Here is a 23,994-nt window from a genome sequence, read left to right on the forward strand (position 1 = left end):
TCCAGGTGTGTATTGACCAGAACTGAACCCAGTACTCCAGGTGTGTACTGACCAGAATTGGAACAAGTGCTCCAGGTGTGTACTGACCAGAACTGGACCCAGTACTCCAGGTGTGTATTGACCAGAACTGGACCCAGTACTCCAGGTGTGTATTGACCAGAACTGAACCCATTACTCCAGGTGTGTACTGACCAGAATTGGAACAAGTGCTCCAAGTGTGTACTGACCAGAACTGGACCCAGTACTCCAGGTGCATACTGACCAGAACTGGACCCAGTACTCCAGGTTTGTACTGACCAGAATTGGAACAAGTGCTCCAGGTGTGTACTGACCAGAACTGGACCCAGTACTCCAGGTGCATACTGACCAGAACTGGACCCAGTACTCCAGGTTTGTACTGACCAGAACTGAGCCCAGTACTCCAGGTGTGTACTGACCAGAACTGGACCCAGTACTCCAGGTGTGTACGGACCAGAACTGGACCCAGTACTCCAGGTGTGTATTGACCAGAACTGGACCCAGTACTCCAGGTGTGTTCTGACCAGAACGGGACCCAGTTCTCCAGGTGTGTATTGACCAGAATGGGACCCAGTACTCCAGGTGTGTATTGACCAGAACTGTGCCCAGTACTCCAGGTGTGTATTGACCAGAACGGGACCCAGTACTCCAGGTGCGTACTGACCAGAACTGGACCCAGTACTCCAGGTGCGTACTGACCCGAACTGGACCCAGTACTCCAGGTGTGTATTGACCAGAACTGGACCCAGTACTCCAGGTGCGGTTTGGGCAGGTCTTTGTTCAGCTTCTGCATGATATTTGGAGGCGTGAATTGAATCGGTTGCTGATGTAACCCATGGTCCTCTATGTGTTGTTTATTATTTTTATTTAGGGAAGAAAAATAAATCCAAATTTGACCCGTACGGAAGTGTTGATTCTAAACAAAGGCATCCATTTTAGAGTGAAAGCATTGTTGGAACCTGAGAGCTGCTTTGGTCGAGAAAGCGAATGGACTTATGTAAACATTACTGCAGAGAAAGGTATGCAAGGCTTCACGTTGTAACATTGTTTAACACTGAGTTGTAAAATTAGTCCTTAAAATAGTTATCATTTCTTAGCCATGGTTTTGGGATGCCACAGGCTGGCTTCCAAAATGGGTAGAAATGGACTTATATTCACATATCCTCAGAAGAGGCACCCAGTTTTATATTGGATATACAGCATAGTAACAGGCCATACTGGTGTTTATGCTCCACTCTAGCCTCCTCTCATCTTTCCTCCTCTAATTCTATCAGCATAATTCTCTATTCCTGTCTCCCTCATATGCTTGTCTAGCCTCCCTTAAATGCATCGATACTATTCGCTTCAACCACTCCCTATGGTAGCGAGTTCCACATTCTCACCACTCTCTGGGTAAATAAGTTTCTTCTGAATTCCCGATTGGATTTCTTGGTGACTTTCTTATATTGATGGCCTCTAGTTATGCTCTTCCCCACAAGTGGACATATTGTCTCTGTATCCACTCTATCAAAACCTTTCATAATTTTAAAGACCTCTATTAGGTCATCCCTCAGCCTTCTGTTGTCAAGAGAGAAGAGACCCAGCCTGTTCATCCTTTCCTGATATGTATACCCTCGCATGTCTGGTATCACCCTTGTAAATCTTCTCTGCACCCTCTCCAGTGCCTCTATATTTTTTTTATAATATGGCGACCAGAACTGTACGCAGTGCTCCAAATGTGGTCTAACCAAAGTTTGATACAGGTTTAGCATAACTTCTCTACTTTTCAATTCTATCTCCCTAGAACTAAGCCCTAGTGCTTGTTTGCTTTTTTTTATGACCTTGTTAACCTGTGTCGCAACTTTTAGTGATTTGTGTGTTTGTACTCCGAGATCCCCTTGTTCCTCTAACCCACCCAGACTCACACCCTCCCAGTAATAAGTGACCTCCCTATTCTTCCTGCCAAAATACCTCACATTTATCTGTGTTGAACTTCATTTGCCAATTATATGCCTCTTCTGCAAGTTTATAAATGTCCTCCTGTAATTTGTTGCAGTCCTCCTCAGTATTGACTATCACCCCCAATTTTGTGCCATATGCAAATTTTGAATTTGTGTTTTTGATTCCAAAGTCTAAATCGTTAATTTGAATGATGAACAGCAGTGGTCCCAGCACTGATCCTTGTGGAACACCATTACCCTCCTTCTGCCACTGTGAATAGCTACCTTTATCCCTACTCTCAGCTTTCTGATTTGAAGCCAGCTAGCTTTCCATTCTGCTACTTGTCCCCTGACTCTGCATCCTCTGACCTTGTTCATCAGTCTATTATGGGGTACTTCAGCAATGGTCTGCAAAGCAATGCTGAGGGGGCGCTGCACTGTCGGAGGTGCCTTCTTTCGGATGAGACATTAAACCGAGGCCAAGTCCGCTCTCTCAGGTGGCCGTAAAGGATCCCATGGAACTATTTCGAAGAAAAGCAGTGGAGTTATCCCCGGTGTCCTGGCCAATATTTATCCCTCAATCAACAACATTTAAAAAAAGCAGATTACCTGTTGCTATTTGTGGGAGCTTGCTGTGCGCAAATTGGCTGCCGCTTTTCCTACATTACAACAGTGATTACACTTCAAAAAGTACTTCATTGGCTGTAAAGTGCTTTGAGACGTCCAGTGGTTGTGAAAGACACTATATAAATGTAAGTTTTTCTTCCTTTCAAGGCACTTCACATGAGTGCAATCAGTCTAAAATTAACTCCGAGCCAGAGAAGGAGATATTAGCACATGCCGACAGCTTGGTCAAAGAGGTTGGTTTTAAGGAACAGGAGCAGTGAGAGGTGGAGAGTTTTAACACCTGATTACCCAACACAGTGTCTGCGTGCCACTTGAATGAGTGCAGAGTCTTTGCCTCCACTCCCTTAACATTCCAAGGATTGATGACTCTATGTGAAGAAGTCCTGAACCCTCCTTTAACCGGTTTGTATCTGTGTGCCCTCGTCCAGCAGTCGGGTTTCACCTTGAAATAGTAACTCTGGCTTAATCCTTTCTATTCCCTTTGGTACATTCCATTCCGCTATACTGTCTCCTCTCACTTGCCTTCTTTCAAGGACAAAGCGCCTGGAGGTGTTCTAACCTGCCCATGTGACTCAGTTGCCTGATACTAGGGACCAGCCTGTGGTCATTCTCTGCCTGTTTATAGCACTTGGAGCTTTCTCTAGGTGGTTAATTTAACGTAACTCACCTGACAAATTGGATTCACTGACCGGGTTCAAATCCCTCCATGACCTCACAATAAGAACATAAGAAACAGGAGCAGGAGTAGGCCATCTGGCCCCTCAAGTCTGCTCCACCATTCAATAAGATCATGGCTGATCATGGCTAGCTCACCCTCTCCCTTTCCCTGTAACCTCCTCCAGACTTACAGCCCTCAGAGATCTCTGGGCTCCTCCAATTTTGGCTTCTTGCACTGCCATGATTTTACTCGCTGTAAAGTGGGCATAAAAGAGGCAGTGGGTAATAGCACTGCCAGTCAGGTGAACATCAAGGTGCCACAGCATTATTCAAAGAGCACGGGAGTCCCTGGTGTCCTGGCCAATATTTATCCCTCAACTAACACACAAAACAGATTATCTGGTCATAATCACATTGCTGTTTGTGGGAGCTTGCTGTGCACAAATTTGCTGCTGCGATTCCTATATTACAACAGTGACTACACTTCAAAAAATACTTTTTTTTAGCTCATGTATAGCTATATAAATGTAAATCTTTCTTTTCCCCAGGTGTCCATTTGGGATGATATAGTTATTCCCTGTTTGGTTACTTTCACACGCGTGCTCCGCAAGCTTGTCCCCAATGATCGATTCCATCATTTTGCCGCTTGCTGATGTAAAATTAAGGGTCTGCAGTTACCTGGAGTGTTTGATTGCCGTTGGCTTGTTTCCAAACCAATGGGACATCCCCTGTCTTCATCAACTTCTTTTGATGACTATTAAAACTTCATGGGTTTTGTCCCTAGTCCATTTATTACTGAGATATTTGTTTGTGAAATCTCTGTTCCAATATTGGAATTCTTCCAACCTTATGAACTGGTGTCAAAGGGGCAGTTTGCAGAAGCACATTGAGTCTACTATGTACTGAAACTTGTGCTCTTGTGTAATCTTATCTCACAGAAGGAGACCATTTGGCCCATTGTGTCTCTGCCAGCTATTTGAAGGAGCATAAACCAGGTTTCTGCTGAAGTTATAGCGGCTGACTGGGAGAACCCCAAAAGGAAATTCCCAGTGAATTTGTTTCAAAACTATTAAAAGTCTGGTACCCTACCAGTTCTTTGCAGTAGCAAAGTCCTCGATGAAACATCACAGGGCTGCCTCCAATGATCGATGTCAAGCAGGGGACTGAGGTTACTGTCCAATTATGTCCAAAGTTGCAGCAGGCCCATTTGGAGATCAAATGGATTCTTCTCAATTGTCAGGCAATTAAAATATTAACCATCTCTAACATTTCAGAAGACAAGAGTTGGGCAGTAATATGGTAGTTTGATTGTGTGTTTATGATACTTGACCACATCTTGTGTATTGTTTGTGCTTTTAGTAATATTTGAAATAACAATAATAACCTCAGGATTCGGACATTAGATTTCATGATTTTATCTACTTATTTCCATCTGCAAATTTTCATACATGAACAACACAACTTGTATTTATATAGTGCCTTTAATGTAGTAAAACATCCCAAGGTGCTTCACAGGAGCATTATCAAACAAAATTTGACACCGAGCCACATAAGGAGAAATTAGGGAGGTGACCAAAAGCTTGGTCAAAGAGGTCGGTTTTAAGGAGCGTCTTAAAGGGGGAAAGAGAAGTGGAGATGTTTAGGGATGGAATTCCAGAGTTTAGGACTTGGCAGCTGAAAGCATGGCCACCAGTGGTGGAGTGATTAAAATCAGGGATGCTCAAGAGGCCAGAATTGGAAGAGCACAGATATTTCAGAGGGTTATATGGCTGGAGGAGATTACAGAGATAGGGAGGGGCAAGACCAGGAAAGAATTTCAAAATAAGGATAAAAATTTTAAAATGGAAGTGTTTCTTAAGCGGGTGCCAATGTAGGTCAGTGAGCCCAGGGGTGATGAGTGATTGGGACTTGTGTGAGTTAAGACACTTCAAAAGGGCTGGATCCAGACATCAACTAATGTTCTGACGTAAAGACCAATAGGAAATGTTTAGAATAGGGCAAATCGAGAGACACTTTTTATCTAAAATCATATAAAATATATACAGTTGAAACCTAATAATTCAGTTATATTTTGGAACCAAATTATAAATCATTCATATTGAGCAACTAAAGGCACAGCAGAGTGGGAATTTAATGATAAAAATGTGAATTAAACGACTGTGAATGAAGATGAACTCATCCTCCATCACAACAATTTTTAAGTCGAATGCAATATGCATCCAAAATTAGAAAAATAATCCACAAGAGAGCAAGGGGAAGTGAAGCTGAAGAACGTGAGAATAACAGACTAGGATGGTATCTAAAACTAGAATCTTAGTAGCTGTTTCACGTTTCTCCCTTTCACACACAACGTTGAACTCAATCATATTATGATCGCTATTAGATAAATGTTCACACACTGTGAGGCTATTAACTCAATCTGGCTCATTACTCATTATTAAAACTAATATGGCCTGTGTAATGTATGCACCTGTGATTTTGCACACAGGTTTATAGAGCTGTTGTTGACTTAAAATAGTTGTAGAGCTGTTGAGTTGGGAGGGGCTTAGCTAGTCACGTGATGTTCACAAGACTCAATAAAACCCCAGCCAGTTGGGTTCGGGGGATCCACGATGAGACAGGTGGTTGTGAGCCTGGTGGATGAACTGGTAATGTGCAGTGTGATTGCTAAACTCTTGCTAATAAACCAACTAGTTCTTAATAGCAATGTGTTGCTATGAATCCTTAAGTAAAGAACCCATGAAGCAAATACATTGCAACCTGCCCACTTGTTGTAGTTTGGCGCAGCAAAATAGTTCCCTCTACATTAGAAGCAGGATCCTCAGCCCTCCGCCCACCCTCCTGGTGTTACCCCGTGGCGAGACTGGGATGTGGAGCACGGGATGTGATGTTTAACTGCTAACCTGGTCAGAGTAATGCAGGAATCCAAGTCATTGTAACCACTCGAGGATTGAGGAGCCCAGTTCGAAATTAGTAAATCGCTTGTAGATTTCAAGCTGCAAGTCAGAAAAACCTCAGCTGATGAAGGTGGGGGGGGGTGGCGTGGGGCCGGGAATTATGGTTGGAGGCTTTCTTCATACGAACGCCTCCGACCTGAAAAAAATCTATGAAATTATCTGTTGTTCCCAGTGGAACGTAGGATTACGGTCGGAGGCCTCCATTCACTGTGCAGTGTACAGGAACATGTCCTTCAGATACGGATGCATATCCTGGGATCACATGGGCCTGGACCACCAATCACTATGCAGTATTCTCATTGATAATAATGGGAACTCTGTTTGTACGAGCTCCCATTACTATAGAAACATAGAAAATAGGTGCAGGAGCAGGCCATTCAGCCCTTCTAGCCTGCACCGCCATTCAATGAGTTCATGGCTGAACATGAAACCTCAGTACCCCCTTCCTGCTTTCTCGCCATAACCCTTGATCCCCCGAGTAGTAAGGACTTCATCTAACTCCCTTTTGAATATATTTAGTGAATTGGCCTCAACTACTTTCTGTGGTAGAGAATTCCACAGGTTCACCACTCTCTGGGTGAAGAAGTTTCTCCTCATCTCGGTCCTAAATGGCTTACCCCTTATCCTCAGACTGTGACCCCTGGTTCTGGACTTCCCCAACATTGGGAACATTCTTCCTGCATCTAACCTGTCTAAACCCGTCAGAATTTTAAACGTTTCTATGAGGTCCCCTCTCATTCTTCTGAACTCCAGTGAATACAAGCCCAGTTGATCCAGTCTTTCTTGATAGGTCAGTCCCGCCATCCCGGGAATCAGTCTGGTGAATCTTCGCTGCACTCCCTCAATAGCAAGAATGTCCTTCCTCAAGTTAGGAGACCAAAACTGTACACAATACTCCAGGTGTGGCCTCACCAAGGCCCTGTACAACTGTAGCAACACCTCCCTGCCCCTGTATTCAAATCCCCTCGCTATGAAGGCCAACATGCCATTTGCTTTCTTAACCGCCTGCTGTACCTGCATGCTAACCTTCAATGACTGATGTACCATGACACCCAGGTCTCGTTGCACCTTCCCTTTTCCTAATCTGTCACCATTCAGATAATAGTCTGTCTCTCTGTTTTTACCACCAAAGTGGATAACCTCACATTTATCCACATTATACTTCATCTGCCATGCATTTGCCCACTCACCTAACCTATCCAAGTCACTCTGCAGCCTCATAGCATCCTCCTCGCAGCTCACACTGCCACCCAACTTAGTGTCATCCGCAAATTTGGAGATACTGCATTTAATCCCCTCGTCTAAATCATTAATGTACAATGTAAACAGCTGGGGCCCCAGCACAGAATCTTGCGGCACCCCACTAGTCACTGCCTGCCATTCTGAAAAGTACCCGTTTACTCCTACTCTTTGCTTCCTGTCTGACAACCAGTTCTCAATCCACGTCAGCACACTACCCCCAATCCCATGTGCTTTAACTTTGCACATTAATCTCTTGTGTGGGACCTTGTCGAAAGCCTTCTGAAAGTCCAAATATACCACATCAACTGGTTCTCCTTTGTCCACTTTACTGGAAACATCCTCAAAAAATTCCAGAAGATTTGTCAAGCATGATTTCCCTTTCACAAATCCATGCTGACTTGGACCTATCATGTCACCATTTTCCAGATGCACTGCTATGACATCCTTAATAATTGATTCCATCATTTTACCCACTACTGAGGTCAGGCTGACCGGTCTATAATTCCCTGTTTTCTCTCTCCCTCCTTTTTTAAAAAGTGGGGTTACATTGGCTACCCTCCACTCCATAGGAACTGATCCAGAGTCAATGGAATGTTGGAAAATGACTGTCAATGCATCCGCTATTTCTTATCATTGAGAATATCCCTAAAACACCGAAACACAGCACAATAAATTAAAAAAAAACACCTCACATATTTAATATTAATTGAAATTGAATGTCATGAAATGTTTTAGAAAAAAAAATATTTGGGGGAATTTTTTTAACGTGTTTTAATAGGGTTCAAATAAACTTTTTCTCTCCACAGATGCTGCTGAGATTCCCAGCATTTTCTGTTTTTATATTAAAAATAAACTTAACCTTACTGGACAGGGTTTTAAATATAAAAATGAATGATTAAATGTAATTTTTCTATGTTTTAATACTCTTACGCTGGTAAAATTGAGCTACACTCCTGCTTTTACCAGCTGTAAGAGTTTGAAGGACATTCACTGGGCAAGAGTTTAGCAAATAGCTCAAATCTCCGCCCTGGGAATGTCCTTCTCCCGGGGATGCTGGTTCTCGCTGCATTCACATGGTGCCCCAAGAACCAGCTTTTGCAAGGCCTCGCCGGGTGCGTGCACATCGTACACACACGGAGAGGCCGCAATTTTTGGCCCAATATGTCTGACCGTGTCTTGATTTAAGCTTGTTTTGCATTTGTAGCAAAGTTTGGTGCTGCAAGTTTTCCAGATGCACAAGAGAGATGAGATATTTGTGTATATATAGGCATAAGTGTTAGAGAGAGGGGGAGTTGGGGTGGGCTGCAGTACTGGGAGTTCATATTCTGTTATTTTTTTCTCTCTGTGATGATAGTCTCTGAGTTTCTTTCTGTGATTTCCTTTTTCAGGCGATGCAGGGACTGCCGTCACAAACTTTAGATGTCTTCAATACAACTTTGAATACATAAATTGTACCTGGGACATCGGAAGTCAAACACCCCCCGACACAGTCTATTACTTCCATTACTGGTAACTAAGCATTGAGTCTTTAAATGGCGGAGGAAACTTTGATCTGGTGTACATATATGTGCAGACTAAATGTGCTTTGTGATCATGCAGGCAAGTTGACATGGACGTCATTCAGATTTGTCCCAAAGACATATTCAAAGATGGCAGGGCTGCTGGTTGCCACCTTAAACCCGATAAGTTCAATCATAAATTGAACTTGAATACTCGTGTGACAGGAAAAAGTGCTCATGCAAGGATAAAGCCATTCTTCTTCAACCTGGAAAGTGGAAGCTTTGGTAAGTTGCACTTTCTCTGCCATCAAAATCCATCATTATAGGATGCGGCGATTTTTGAGTCAGTGCCTTTCTCACCAGCAGGGTCGTGACTGAGGAATCTCTGGGGTAGTTTTTCAACTCATAGCCCAAGCGGAAGACTGCTCCTCCGACAATGCGGCGCTCCCTCAGTACTGCCCCTCCGACACTGCAGCGCTCCCTCAGTACTGCCCCATCAACAGTGCGGCGCTCCCTCAGTACTGCCCCTCCGACAATGAAGTGCTCCCTCAGTACTGCTCCTCTGACAGTGCGGCGCTCCCTCAGTACTGCCCCTCCGACAGTGCAGTGCTCCCTCAGTACTACCCCTCCGACAGCACAGCACTCCCTCAGTACTGCCCCACCGACAGTGCGGCGCTCCCTCAGTACTGCCCCACCCCCCTCCAACAGTGTAGTGCTCCCTCTGTACAGCCCCTCCGTCAGTGCACTGCTCCTTCAGTACTGTCCCTCCGAAAGTGCGACGTATCCTCAGTACTGCTTCTCTGACTGTGCGGCGTTCCCTCAGTACTGCCCCTCCGAAAGTGCGACGTTTCCTCAGTACTGCTCCTCCAACAGTGCAGCACTCCTTCAGCACTGCTCCTCCAACAGTGTGGCGCTCCCTCAATACTGCCCCTCCGACAATGCAGCGCTCACTCAGTAATGCCCCTCCGACAGTGCGGCAGTCCCTCAGCAATGCTCCTCCGACAGTGGGGCGTTCCCTCAATGATATTCCTCCAACAGTGCAGCACTCCCTCAGTGCTGCCCCTCCGACAGTGCAGCACTCCCTCCGTACTGCCCTCCGACAGTGCAGTACTCGCTCAGTACTGCCCCTCCAATAGTGCAGCGATTTGAACCCACGACTTTCTGACTCAGCAGTGAGAGTTCTGCCACTATGCCACAGCTAGTATCAATAACAAGCAGCCGAGCCCCAATTTTACACCCATCTGGCGACAGGATGGTAGAGTGGGATAGCTCACTGTGCATTCACCTCCGCAACGTAGGTTCAAATCAACTCGGACTGTAGGGTGAAAAGTGTTCTCTGTTTGCTACCTTTAAGGATCCCAAAGAAATTGAGTGAAGTCAGTCCCGAATCCAGTCCCATAAGACAAACTTATCTCAGGCATCACACTGTGCTGAATAGACGCAATTTAAATTAATAAATTGACGGACTCTGCCTTCGCTGTTGTGAAATCAGTTGGCTGGTGTCCAAACCAGTCAAGAAACATCATGCCAGCTATGTAATGGCTGGGTGAGGGGTGGGTATTTCTGCATATCAGTCACATTCACTGGCTGGCTGTGTTGAAATACCATTGTTGATCTTGGCAATTATTTTTGTACCAATTTGTAAAGTAGGAAATTGGGAGTGGGTGGAGATTGCTGTTGCGTTTTTCCCACTTATAATGAGCAGATCAGAAATTAATGGTTGATTTGTAAGCAGCCAGAGCAAATAAGTATACAGGGTAGAAGCCAGATAACACTGGAATACTGGGAAGTTCCAAGACCCGGAAATGCCGCCCAATTCTATTTTAGGACACATATAACTGCCTGGGAATTAGTGCTGTGGATATTAGTTCACTTGGCAGTCAGACCACATGGACAGTACGTAGGATGTCCACCACGCACTTTGTTAAAATGAAAGAAGAATATGTATTTAGACAGTGCCTTTCACGATCTCAGGACATCCAAGTTCACATGTGGCCGCCAATTTGTGCACAGCAAGACCCCAAACAGCATCATTATCATAGGTGGTCCTTCGATGTTTCAATGGAGGACCCGATGTTCCAGTCCTGAACTCCAGTTGAAGGGGTGGTTGATGCCTGTGTGTGGATTTATTTAACGTGTGGTGACCATTGCACACCACACGGGCTTGACAGAGCTCGGCCTTTATCCAGTGGCAAAGGTTAACCAGGACAACTGGAGACCTGCTGTGCTGCATGGACCTAGTGCGTACACATATCGCAGTGTGGGCTGGCGGAGGTGCGGCGAGTGTTTTGTGGCGGAGGAGAGGTGAGAGATCGTGGTGGAGGTGGGGCGAATGTGGCGTAGGAACAGCGAGAGATCGTGGCGGAGGAACGGTGAGAGATCGTGGCGGAGGAGAGGTGAGAGATCGTGGCAGAGGAGAGGTGAGAGATCGTGGCGGAGGAGCGGCGAGAAATCGTGAAGGAGGGGCGGTGAGAGATCGTGATGGAGGTGCGGCGAATGTTTGTGGTGGAGGAGCAGCGAGAGATCGTGGTGGAGGAGCAGCAAGAGATCGTGGTGGAAGAGCAGCGAGAGATTGTGGCGGAGGAGCAGCGAGAGATTGTGGCGGAGGGGCGGTGAGAGATCGTGATGGAGGTGCGGCGAATGTTTGTGGTGGAGGAGCAGCGAGAGATCGTGGTGGAGGAGCAGCGAGAGATCGTGGCGGAGGAGCAGCGAGAGATTGTGGCGGAGGGGCGGTGAGAGATCGTGATGGAGGTGCGGCGAATGTTTGTGGTGGAGGAGCAGCGAGAGATCGTGGTGGAGGAGCAGCGAGAGATCGTGGCGGAGGAGCAGCGAGAGATTGTGGCGGAGGGGCGGTGAGAGATCGTGATGGAGGTGCGGCGAATGTTTGTGGTGGAGGAGCAGCGAGAGATCGTGCTGGAGGAGCGGTGAGAAATCGTGGCGGAGGTGCGGCGAATGTTTGCGGCGAAGGAGCGGTGAGAGATTGTGGCAGAGGTGCTGCAAATGAGGGTATGGGGCCCAGAAGAGGCGAGGGCCCAGGGACAGCAAGGGCCCCAAACAACAATGGGATAATGGCCAGATAATCGCTTTTAGTGCTGTTGGTTGAGGGATAAATTTTGGCACAGGACACTGGGGAAAACTTCTGACTGACTGGCAGTGCCCTTACCCACTGCCCCATTTCTGCCCACTTTGCAGCACTGCAAAAGAGAAGAGCATTCCTGATGGGCTTGGTAGTGCGGTGGTTATTTACTGGATTAGTAATCCAGTGGGTTGAATCCAGAACATGAGTGCAAATCCCAGCATGGCAGTTTGAGAATTTGAATTTTAAAAAATGAAGTTGAGTTGCTGGTGCTGCCTCTGAGGCGTAACCTCTGAGATCGAGGCAGTGTTTGCAGACACTAGAACGGCCCAAGCAGTGTGCAGTGAGCGTGTGCTACCTCACCCAAGTGACGTGGCATCATTTAACCAAGGTCACTGTGCTGCCTGTCTCACCCTGACCATGGCACCCATTTAAGATGACCCATTTGTGCAAATTTCAGGGTGAAATCGAGAAATATGATTCCCTTAACACCAGTAAAATACCATGTAATAAAAAACAAAATTTGACTTCACTTGAAACGGTGCCACAATTATTTTTTTTTAATTCGTTCATGAGATGTGGGCGTTGCTGGCAAGGCCAGCATTTATTGCCCTTGAGAAGGTGGTAAGCCGTCTTCTTGAACCGCTGCAGTCCGTGTGGTGAAGGTGCTCCCACAGTACTGTTAGGGAGGGTGTTCCAGGATTTTGACCCAGCGACGATGAAGGAACGGCGATATATTTCCAAGTCTGGATGGTGTTTGGCTTGAAGGGGAACAGGGAGGTGTTGGTGCCTGCTGCCCTTCTCCTTCTAGATGGTAGAGGTTGCGGGTTTGGGAGGTGCTGCAGAAGAAACCTTGGCGAGTTGCCGCAGTGCATTGTATAGATGGTACACACTGCAGCCACGGTGCGCCAGTGGTGGAGGGAGTGAATGTTGAAGGTGGTGGATGGGGTGCCAATCAAGCGGGCTGCTTTGTCCTGGATGGTGTCGAGCTTCTTGAGTGTTGTTGGAGCTGCACCCTTACAGGCAAGTGGAGAGTATTCAATCACACTCCTGACTTGTGCCTTGTAGTTGGTGGAAAGGCTTTGGGAGTCAGGAGGTGAGACACTCGCCGCAGAATACCCTGCCTCTGACCTGCTCTTGTTGCCACAGTATTTATGTGGCTGGTTCAGTTCAGTTTCTGGTCAATGGTGACCCGCAGGATGTTGATGGTGGGGGATTCGGTGATGGTAATGCCGTTGAATGTCAAGGGGTGATGGTTAAACTCTTGCTTGTTGGAGATAGTCATTGCCTGGCACTTGTGTGGCATGAATGTTACTTGCCACTTATCAACCCAAGCCTGAATGTTGGCCAGGTCTTGTTGCATGCGGGTATGGACTGCTTCATTATCTGAGGAGTGGCGAATGGCACTGAACACTGTGCAGTCATCAGCGAACATCCCCACTTCTGACCTTATTATGAAGGGAAGGTCATTTGGTGAAGCAGCTGGTTGGGCCTAGAACACTGCCCTGAGGAACTCCTGCAGCAATGTCCTGGGGCTGTGATGATTGGCCTCCACCCACCACAACCATCTTCCTTTGTGCTGCTATGACTCCAGCCAGTGGAGAGTTTTCCCCCTGATTCCCATTGACTTCAGTTTTACTAGGGCTCCTTGATGCTACACTCGGTCAAATTCTGCCTTGATGTCGAGGGCAGTCACTCTCACTTCACCTCTGAAATTCAACTCTTTTGTCCATGTTGGGACTAAGGCTGTAATGAGGTCTGGAGCTGAGTGGTCCTGGCAGAACCCAAACTGGGCATCAGTGAGAAGGTTATTGGTGAGTAAGTGCTGCTTGATAGCACTGTCGACGACACCTTCCATCACTTTGCTGATGGTTGAGAATAGACTGATGGGGCGGTAATTGGCCAGCTTGGATTTGTCCTGCTTTTTGTGGACAGGACATACCTGGGCAGTTTTCCACATTGTCAGATAGATGCCAGTGTTGTAGCTGTACTGAAACAGCTTGGCTAGAGGTGCAGCTAGTTCTGGAGCACAAGGCTTCAGCATGACAGCCAGGATGTTGTCAGGATCAATAGCCTTTGCTGTATCCAGTGCGCTCAGCCTTTTCTTGATATCACGTGGAGTGAATCGGATTGGCTGAAAACTGGCTTCTGTGATGGTGGGGACCTCAGGAGGAGGACGATATGGATCATCCACTCGGCAATTCTGGCTGAAGATGGTTGTAAATATTTCAGCCTTTTCTTTTGCACTCGCGTGCTGGGCTTTGCTATCATTGAGGATGGGAATATTCATGGAGCCTCCTCCTCCCGTTAGTTGTTTATTGGTCCACCACCATTCACAACTGGGTTTGACCGGGCTGCAGAGCTTTGATCTGATCCGTTGATTGTGCGATCACTTAGCCCTGTCTATAGCATGCTGCTTCCACTGTTTAGCATGCATGTAGTCCTGTGTTGCAGCTTCCCCAGGTTGGCACCTCATTTTTAGGTACACCTGGTGCTGCTCCTGGCATGCTGTTCTGCACTCCTCATTGAACCAGGGTTGGTCCCCTGGCTTGATGGTAATGGTAGAGTGAGGGATATGCCGGGCCCTGAGGTTACAGATTGTGGTGGAATATAATTCTGCTGCTGCTGATGGCCCATAGCATTGCATGGATGCCCAGTTTTGAGCTGCTAGATTTGTTCTGAATCTATCCCATTTTGCATGGTGGTAGTGCCACACAACACGATGGAGGGTTTCCTCAGTGTGAAGGTGGGACTTCGTCTCCACAAGGACTGTTCGGTGGTCACTGCTACCAATGTTGTCATGGACAGATGCATCTGTGACAGGTAGATTGGTGAGGATGAGGTCAATTAGGTTTTTCCCTCGTGTTGGTTCTCTCTCCATCTGCCTCAGGTCCAGTCTGGCAGCTGTGTCCTTCAGGACTTGGCCAGCTCGGTCAGTAGTGGTGCTACTGAGCCACTCTTGGTGATGGACATTGAAGTTACCCAGAGTACATTCTGTGCACTTGCTACTCTCAGTGCTTCTTCCAAGGAGTTCAACATGGAGGAGGACTGATTCATCAGCTGAGGGAGGGCGGTAGATGGTAATCAGCAGGAGGTCTGGCCTGCCGGTGGGACAGGACATACCGAGGGATGGTGATGGAACAGTCTGGGACATTGGCTGAAAGGTATGACTCTGTGAGTATGACTATGTCAGGCTGTTGCTTGACTTGTCTGTTGGACAGCTCTCCCAATTGTGGTACAATTCTCTCGATGTTGGTGAGGAGAACTTTGCAGGGTTGACTGGGCTGGGTGTGCCGTTGTGGTGTTCATAGCCGGTACCGAGGTCGATGCCGGGTGGTCCGTCCAGTTTTATTCTTCTTATTGTTTCTTGTAGCATATTTTTGCAACTGAGTGGCTTGCTCGGCAATTTCGGAGGGCTGTTAAGGGTTAACCACGTTGCAGTGGGCCCGGAGTCACATATCGGCCAGACCGGGTAATTACGGCAGATTTCCAATAAAGGACATTAGTGAACCAGATGGCTTTTTACGACAATCCAGTAGTTTCATGGTCACCATTATTGAGACAAGCTTTTTATTCCTGATTTTTATTTCATTCCTATGTCGCAGTGGCATCATAGCATACTGATAATATTTGTGTTCGATGTCGTTATAATGTCGCTATTTTCTACTTTCTTGCAGTGAAACTGTGTCCTCCTAAGGAAATAAATATATCAAAGACTGCTAATGGGATTGGAATAAAATGGAAGGTCCCTGCCTCCTGGAGCCGACAGTGTGTGAATTATCAACTATCAATGAGGAGCAGCTCAAACAGTGACTTGCCACCCCGTACTGTGAGTGTCTCTTTAATAGATGTGTCACTGATGATAGAAACATAGAAACATAGAAAATAGGTGCAGGAGTAGGCCATTCGGCCCTTCTAGCCTGCACCGCCATTCAATGAGTTCATGGCTGATCCGTGTGACAGAAGCAGAGCTTCAGCAAACAGGAAATATTTCGGTATTATATATTTTTTTATGTAACCTTGACATCTAATGTGAATGGGTAGGGAACTAAGGGTGGCTTTTATATCAATTTCAAGAGTCAGCTGTGGCTCAGTGGGTTCACTTGTTTCTGAGTCAGAAGATTGTGGGTTCAAGCCCCACTCCAGGGACTAGAGCACATAACTCGAGGCTGACACTCCAGTGCAGTGCTGAGGGAGTGAGGTGTTTCAGATGAGACGTTAAACCGAAGACCTGACTGCTCTCTCTGGTGAGGTAAAAGATCCCGTGGCACTATTTCAAAGAAGAGCAGGGGTATTATCCCTGGTGCCCTGGCCAATATTTATCCCTCAATCAACATCACAAAAAAAATGGATTATCTGGTCATTATCACATTGCTGTTTGTGGGAGCTTGCTGTGCGCAAGTTGACTGCCGCGTTTCCCACATTACAACAGTGACTAAAGTCCAAAAGGCCTTAATTGGCTGTAAAGCACTTTGAGACGTCCGGTGGATGTGAAAGGCACTACATAAATGCAATTCTTTGTGCGTTTTTAAAAGGAGGGTCGTGAGGTAAAGACGTGGAGTTTGAGTGGTTGTGGGGTCTGGGGGCAGTGGAATGGGCACACTGTTCAAGGACCTGGCCTGGGAGGGGAGGGGGGGTGGGCAGGTGGTGGAGTCTTGGGAGCCGGGTGTTGGCGTGTCGGAGAAACAGATTAGCTGCCATGGTGCGTGGGAACACTGGATCTAGTGCGTTGGGATCTTGCCTTGCTGGGAGAGGGGTTGTGGAAGTGCTCGAAGGGTATTCTTAAAGTCTGGCTACCCTGCTGTAGGCAATGAAGGGAGTTGGAAAGATCTGGAGGTATTGGGGAAATAGATCTGGGAATACTGTGAAAAGATTTGGGGGCGGGAGGTGCGGTGGTTACCCAATGATTGAGAGGGGGCAAGGGCTTTGGGAGCAGGTATGATGGCCATGCAGTACAGAAGAATTTGGGTGTGGGTTGCTCGGGTCTGGGAGGGTAGGGAAAGAGGTTGTGATGATTGGTGAGGGGTGAAGTGTAGAACTTTGGCAGGTGCTGGGGTGTGGGTGTAGTAGTGCTTGAGATGGGGATTGCCGATTTGTTTTTGTGCTGGGGGGAGAGAATAAAGGATGTTTTATCTTCAGATTCACCCTCTACCCAAGAAGTTTTAGAACAGTGGTTTCCCAGTGTAGTGTATGCACCTGTGACTATGCTAACAGGTTGATTGAGCTGTTGCGTTGTGAGTGGCTTAGCCCATGATGTGATGTTCAGAAGACTCAATAAAACCCCATCCAGTTGGGTCCAGGTCATCCACGATGAGGTATGCAGTTGTGAGCCTAGTGGATGAACTGGTACTGTGCAGTGTGATTGTTAAACCCTTGTTAAGAAACCAACTACTTCTTAATAGCAATGTGTTGCTATGAATTCTTAAGCAAGGAACCCATGAAGCACATTACACCCAGCACTGAGCTAGGAAACATTACTTAGTTAAGGCACTTAATGCGTTTTTCCATTTAAGTGCAGTATGTGCTCTAAATAAGGGAAACTATTGGGAATGTCATGTCCACACCGAGGAAACCCGACAGCTTCTATTTAAATCTGTGGTATTGACAGAAAGGCTTTCACTTTCCTTGTTTTTGGAAGCTGTTAAGTTGTGTTTAAGTTGAAGTTCCTTTGCAACGATGTGTTACTGTCTCTCTCAGATGTCTAGGTTATGCCTTCTGTAGACTTTCTGCAATCATCTCTTTTCCCAAGTTCATCTGAATTCCTCAGCTTTCCCCATGAGTGTACTTATAAAGTTACACTGTGGATTGTCCACTCTGTATTTCTTTCAGAACCTTATCTTCTTAAATGAGCGGTTCACAACAACTGCTGGCCCTTGCTTTGAACTAAAATGATTGCTTTCAGCCGTTCTTGCACAAACACCTTTATTGCAAACCTTATCATCTCGGGCTCCTTGCTCCTTCCCTTTCCCAGTCTCAGACAGAGTCCAGCGTCTGCTCTCTGCCATTTTTGCTGACGGTACCTTATTCACCGTTTGCTCGCAGAAACTGAGAGAAATCTCCATTTCAACATTTGGGATTTACTTTTAGAAACATAGGGCCCAAACTTGGTCAGAGTGCTGCTCACAGCCGCCGAATAAAATGTTTCCTTAAAGATTCCTTACGTACCGCCCATCTGCCACCCAGACCCCGCCCGGTGGGATTTCTTCTGAAGTTCCGCCGACGCAACTTCCTGCCGAACCGCCCATTTTCCTCGTGCACGATCCTCTAAGATCGTGCTCCCGCTCCCCAGAATGACCGGTGGCAAAAAGGTGTTGTGAGCCGGCTGTGAATCGGGTGGCAGGGAGAATTGGGCAGAGTGCTCCAGTGCTGCACAACCCGGGGAGCGTCCATATACCACCACAGTGTCCCATCGTTTCTGACACTGGTCTCCATCCCGCACAATGTTCCCACTGAGGACACGGCCTCACCAATCACCCGCCAAAGGTATCTGTCTATATTGGGGGGGTGCAGGCTTGCCACAGCCATCCCAGGTGTGGTCTTTATATCGGCGCTCCACCTCACATACAGGTTCCTCCAGCTCCTGCTCATTTCTTGGAAGCTTTTTTTGCACTCATTATAAATTCCCTAGACGGATGGCTGGTGATGATTTTGTTTCTCTCTCCGAATGTGACCCCCCTGCAACTGGCAGATGCAAGTGAGCAGCAAGCTTTATGCGCATGCACAGCTGTGCAATCAGCGGCAATCGCGGCAATAGTGATGTCATCGCCCACAAAAAACGACAAAAGAAATCGCAAATCTCACGCATGCGCAGTGCACAGCCTCCGCTGTTTGCCGAGTCGTGAGGCCTGCACCTACCGCCCACTGCCGCCGCTCGCTCTCGCACACTCACGCCTGCCGACTCCCGCTGGCTGCCACTGCCGCCGACAGAACCGCGGCAAAACGCCCGCCCAACTTGCCCCAGCGGCAGCGGGCGGCAATAACTGAAGAAATGGGTGGGCCTTACCCTGACCAAGTTTGGGCCTATGGGAACTGGAGTAGGCCATTCAGCCCCCTTGAGCCTATCCTGCCATTCCATAAGATCATGGCTGATCTGTATCTGAACTTCTTCGCTCCATAATCCTTAATACCCTTACCTAATCAAAATCTCTCAATCCAGTTTTGACATTATTAATTGTCCCAGCGTCCACAGCTTTTTGAGGGAGAGAGTTTGAGATTTCCACAACCCTTTGTGTAAAGAAGAATCTTGACTTCCAAAAACACTTTTAGACAATTTAAGCTAGGGGACGGTAGCATAGTGTTTATGTTACTGGATTAGTTATCCAGAAGCCTGGACTAATAATCTGGAGACGTGAAATCCTACCATGGCAGCTGGGGAATTTAAATTCAGTTAATTAAATAAATCTGGAATTAAAAAGTAATGATGACCATGAAACTACCAGAAAAACCCAACTGGTTCACTGATGTCCTTTAGGGAAGGAAGTTTGCCGTCATTACCCGGTCTGGCCTATATGTGACTTCAGACCCACAGTGGTTGACTCTTAACTGCCATTTGAAATGGCCCAGCGAGACACTCAGTTATACTAAACCTCTATAACAAATTCAGCACTGTGGGACTACCTTCACCACACGGACTGCAGCAGTTCAAGAAGGCGACTGACCACCACCTTCTCAAGGGTGGGGCAATTCGGGATGGGCAATAAATGCTGGCTTTGCCAGCAACGCTCACATTCCGTGAATGAATTTTAAAAAATTGATGAGATATTGATAAGTTGGTTGGAGTTACAGTATGTGCCTCCACTGGAAATGTACCGTTTGTCGGTTACCTCCTGCCATTGCTCAGTCTTATAGGCTTTGTAGGCCTAAATGTCTGATGAATTGTGAGGTTTTTTTTATTCGTTCACGGGATGAAGGTGTTGCTGGCAAGGGCAGCATTTATTGCCCATCCCTAATTGCCCTTGAGAAGGTGGTGGTGAGCCACCTTCTTGAATCGCTGCAGTCCATATGGTGAAGGTCCTCCCACAGTGCTGTTAGGAAGGGAGTACCAGGTTTTTGACCCAGCGACGATGAAGGAACAGCAATATATTTCCAAGTCAGGATGGTGTGTGACTTGGAGGGGAACGTGGAGGTGGTGGTGTTCCCATGCACCTGCTGCCCGTGTCCTTCTTGGTGGTAGAGGTCGCGAGTTTGAGAGGTGCTGCTGAAGAAGCCTTGGTGAGTTGCTGCAGTGTATCTTGTAGATGGTACACACTGCAGCCATGGTGCACCGGTGATGAAGGGAGTGAATGTTTAAGGTGGTGGATGGGATGCCAATCAAGCGGGCTGCTTTGCCCTGGATGGTGTCGAGCTTCTTGAGTGTTATTGGAGCTGCACTCATTCAGGCAAGTGGAGAGTATTCCATCACACTCCTGACTTGTGCCTTGTAGGTGGTGGAAAGGCTTTGGGAAGTCAGGAGGTGAGACACTCGCTGCAGAATGCCCAGCCTCTGACCTGCTCTTGTTGCCACAGTATTTATGTGCCTGGTGCAGTAAAGTTTCTGGTCAATGGTGACCCCCAGGATGTTGGTGTTAGGGGATTCAGCGATGGTAATGCCGTTGAATGTCAAGGGGAGGTGGTTAGACTCTCGCTTGGAGGAGATAGTCATTGCCTGGCACTTGTGTGTAACTTACAACTTATAAGCCCAAGCCTCGATGTTACCCAGGTCTTGCTGTATGTGGGCATGGACTGCTCCATTATCTGAGGAGTTGTGAATGGAACGGAACACTGTGCAGTCATCAGCGAACATCTCCACTTCTGACCTTATGATGGAGGAAAGGTCATTGATGAAGCAGCTGAAGATGGTTGGGCCTAGGACACTGCCCTGAGGAGCTCCTGCAGTGATGTCATAGGGCTGGGATGATTGACCTCCAACCACCACAACCATCTTCCTTTGTGCTGGGTATGACTCCAGCCAATATAGAGTTTTCCCCCTGATTCCCATTGACTTCAGTTTTACTAGGGCTCCTTGATGCCACACTCGGTCAAATGTTGCCTTGATGTCGAGGGCAGTCACTCTCACTTCACCTCTGGAATTCAACTCTTTTGTCCATGTTTGGACCAAGGCTGTAATGAGGTCTGGAGCCGAGTGGTCCTGGTGGAACCCAAACTGAGCATCTGTAAGCAGTTATTGATGAGTTAGTGGCATTTGATAGCACTGTCGACGACACCTTCCATCACTTTGCTGATGATTGAGAGTAGACTGATGGGCGGTAATTGGCCAGCTTGGATTTGTCTTGCTTTTTGTGGACAGGACATACCTGGGCAGTTTTCCACATTGTCAGATAGATGCCAGTCTTGTAGCTGTACTGGAACAGCTTAGCTAGAGGTGTAGCTAGTTCTGGAGCACAAGTCTTAAACACGACAGCCAGGATGTTGCCGGGGCCCATAGCCTTTGCTGTATCCAGTGCACTCAGCCGCTTGTTGATATCACGTGGAGTAAATCGGATTGGCTGAAGACTGGCTTCTGTGATGGTGGGGACCTCAGGAGGCCGATATGGATCATCCACTTGGTGCGTCTGGCTGAAGATGGTTGTAAATGCTTCAGCCTTGTCTTTTGCACTCGTGGGCTGGGCTCCGCCATCATTGAGGATGGGGATATTCATGGAGCCTCCTCCTCCCGTTAGTTGTTTAATGGTCCACCAACATTCACGACTGGATGTTTCAGGACTGCAGAGCTTTGATCTGATCCGTTGATTGTGGGATCACTTAGCTCTGTCTATAGCATGCTGCTTCTGCTGTTTAGCATGCATGTAGTTCTGTGTTGCAACTTCCCCAGGTTGGTACCTCAATTTCATGCACACCTGGTGCTGCTCCTGTCATGCTCTTCTGCACTCCTCATTGAACCAAGCTTGGTCCCCTAGCTTGATGGTAATGGTAGAGTGAGGGATATGCCAGGCCCTGAGGTTACAGATTGTGGTGGAATACAATTCTGCTGCTGCTGATGGCCCACAGTGCCTCATGGATGCCCAGTTTTGAGCTGCTAGATCTGTTCTGAATCTATCCCATTTAGCACGGTGGTAGTGTCACACAACACGATGGAGGGTGTCCTCAGTGTGAAGACGGGACTTCGTCTCCACAATGACTGTGCGGTGGTCACTGCTACCAAAGCTGTCATGGACAGATGCATCTGTGACAAATAGATTGGTGAGGACCAGGGGTAGGGTAGGTTTTTCCCTCGTGTTGGTTCTCTCACCATCTGCCTCAGGCTCAGTATGGCAGCTGTGTCCTTCAGGCCTCGGCCAGTTTGTTCTGTAGTGGTGTAATGAGCCACTCTGGGTGATGGTCATTGAAGTCCCCCACCCAGAGTACATTCTGTTCCCTTGCTACCCTCAGTGCTTCTTCCAAGTGGTGTTCAACAAGGAGAAGAACTGATTCATCAGCTGAGGGAGGGCGGGAGGTTTCCTCATAACAAAAGTGTATTTTATACATGGTGTCATTTCAGTACCTCAGATATAAGACCTCTGTAGAAGTGTTATATCTGTAGAGGAGCTACTTCCTTTGCCAATTGCTCCCAACTTCTCAACAATCCCCAAATATCAAAATGTTTTAACTGTACTCTCTCTGAGGCAAATTTGTTCCTAGTTTTTCTGCAGGTTACAGGGAATCTTTTGGATATTGCTACACATTTCAATCATCAAAGCGTGGAATGTTGTCCTCTAATAATTTAAAATTGGAATGGGTTATATATGAACTTGGGAACTGCTGGACAAAATTAGACCAAGGTCATAAGAACATAAGAACATAAGAATTAGGAACAGGAGTAGGCCATCTAGCCCCTCGATCATGGCTGATCTGGCCGTGGACTCAGCTCCACTTACCCGCCCGCTCCCCGTAACCCTTAATTCTCTTATTGGTTAAAAATCTATCTATCTGTGACTTGAATACATTCAATGAGCTAGCCTCAACTACTTCCTTGGGCAGAGAATTCCACAGATTCACAATCCTCTGGGAGAGGAAATTCCTTCTCAACTCGGTTTTAAATTGGCTTCCCCAAATTTTGAGGCTATACCCCCTAGTTCTAGTCTCCCCGACCAGTGGAAACAACCTCTCTGCCTCTATCTTGTCTATCCCTTTCATTATTTTAAATGTCCATCTAGTTCAGCTAGTCATAAAAACATAAGAATTAGGAGCAGGAGTAGGCCATCAAAGATTCACGACCCTCTGAGAGAAGAAGTTCCTCCTCGACTCCGTTTTAAATGGGCGAGCCCATATTCTGAAGCTATGCCCTCTAGTTCTAGATCCCCCCACAAGGGGAAACATCTTCTCTGCATCTACCCTGTCAAGCCCCCTCAGAATCTTATACGTTTCAAAAGATCGCCTCTCATTCTTCCAAACGCCAATGAGTATCGGTCCAACCTGCTCAACCTTTCTTCATATGACAACGCCGTCATCTCTGGAACTAACCAAGTGAACCTTTCCTGAACAGCCTCCTATGCAAGTATATCCCTCCTTAAATACGGATACCAAAACTGTACGCAGTACTCCAGGTGTGGCCTCACCAGTACCCTGTACAGTTGTAGCAGGACTTCTCTGCTTTTATACTCTATCCTCCTTGCAATAAAGGCCAACATTCCATTTGCTTTCCTAATTACTTGTTGTACCTGCATGCTAACTTTTTGTGTTTCATGTATTTGTTGTTTTTCAATGTCTTCAAATCACAGTCATCCATCTAGTTCGCCTCCTCCCACCGTGGGAGTCACAGGATATAACGATAATGGAGTTGTTGACCAATCACAGCGGTCAATCTCTATCACTGAGTCTACATCAGACCCAGACATGAGGTGAGGAACACCCAGTCGGGGGTAGCTTTGTGAACCACGGGTCCAAAGCCCCCTGTTCCTCCCAAGTAGGTTACATTCACCACGTCAGGACTCAAATTACTCATAGACTGGATCCCAAAACGCTATTCACTGAAAGAAATCTGTCTAATTTACATTTGAATCATCATTATCATAGGCAGTCCC

At 47.0% G+C, this 23,994-nt stretch overlaps 1 protein-coding gene across 2 annotated transcripts in view; it reads left to right on the plus strand.

The window, feature by feature from the left end:
- Positions 1-23,994, plus strand: part of LOC139265767 (interleukin-13 receptor subunit alpha-1-like) — a 70,909-nt gene that overhangs the window by 18,273 nt on the left and 28,642 nt on the right. For both annotated transcript variants that reach the window (XM_070883140.1, XM_070883142.1), the window contains exons 3-6: positions 890-1,037; positions 8,809-8,929; positions 9,020-9,204; positions 15,673-15,824. In XM_070883140.1, the coding sequence (XP_070739241.1) occupies positions 890-1,037; positions 8,809-8,929; positions 9,020-9,204; positions 15,673-15,824 (606 nt within the window). The remainder of the gene's footprint in view (positions 1-889; positions 1,038-8,808; positions 8,930-9,019; positions 9,205-15,672; positions 15,825-23,994) is intronic.

Source organism: Pristiophorus japonicus, chromosome 6, assembly GCF_044704955.1.
Source record: "Pristiophorus japonicus isolate sPriJap1 chromosome 6, sPriJap1.hap1, whole genome shotgun sequence".
Classification (NCBI taxonomy): domain Eukaryota; kingdom Metazoa; phylum Chordata; class Chondrichthyes; family Pristiophoridae; genus Pristiophorus; species Pristiophorus japonicus.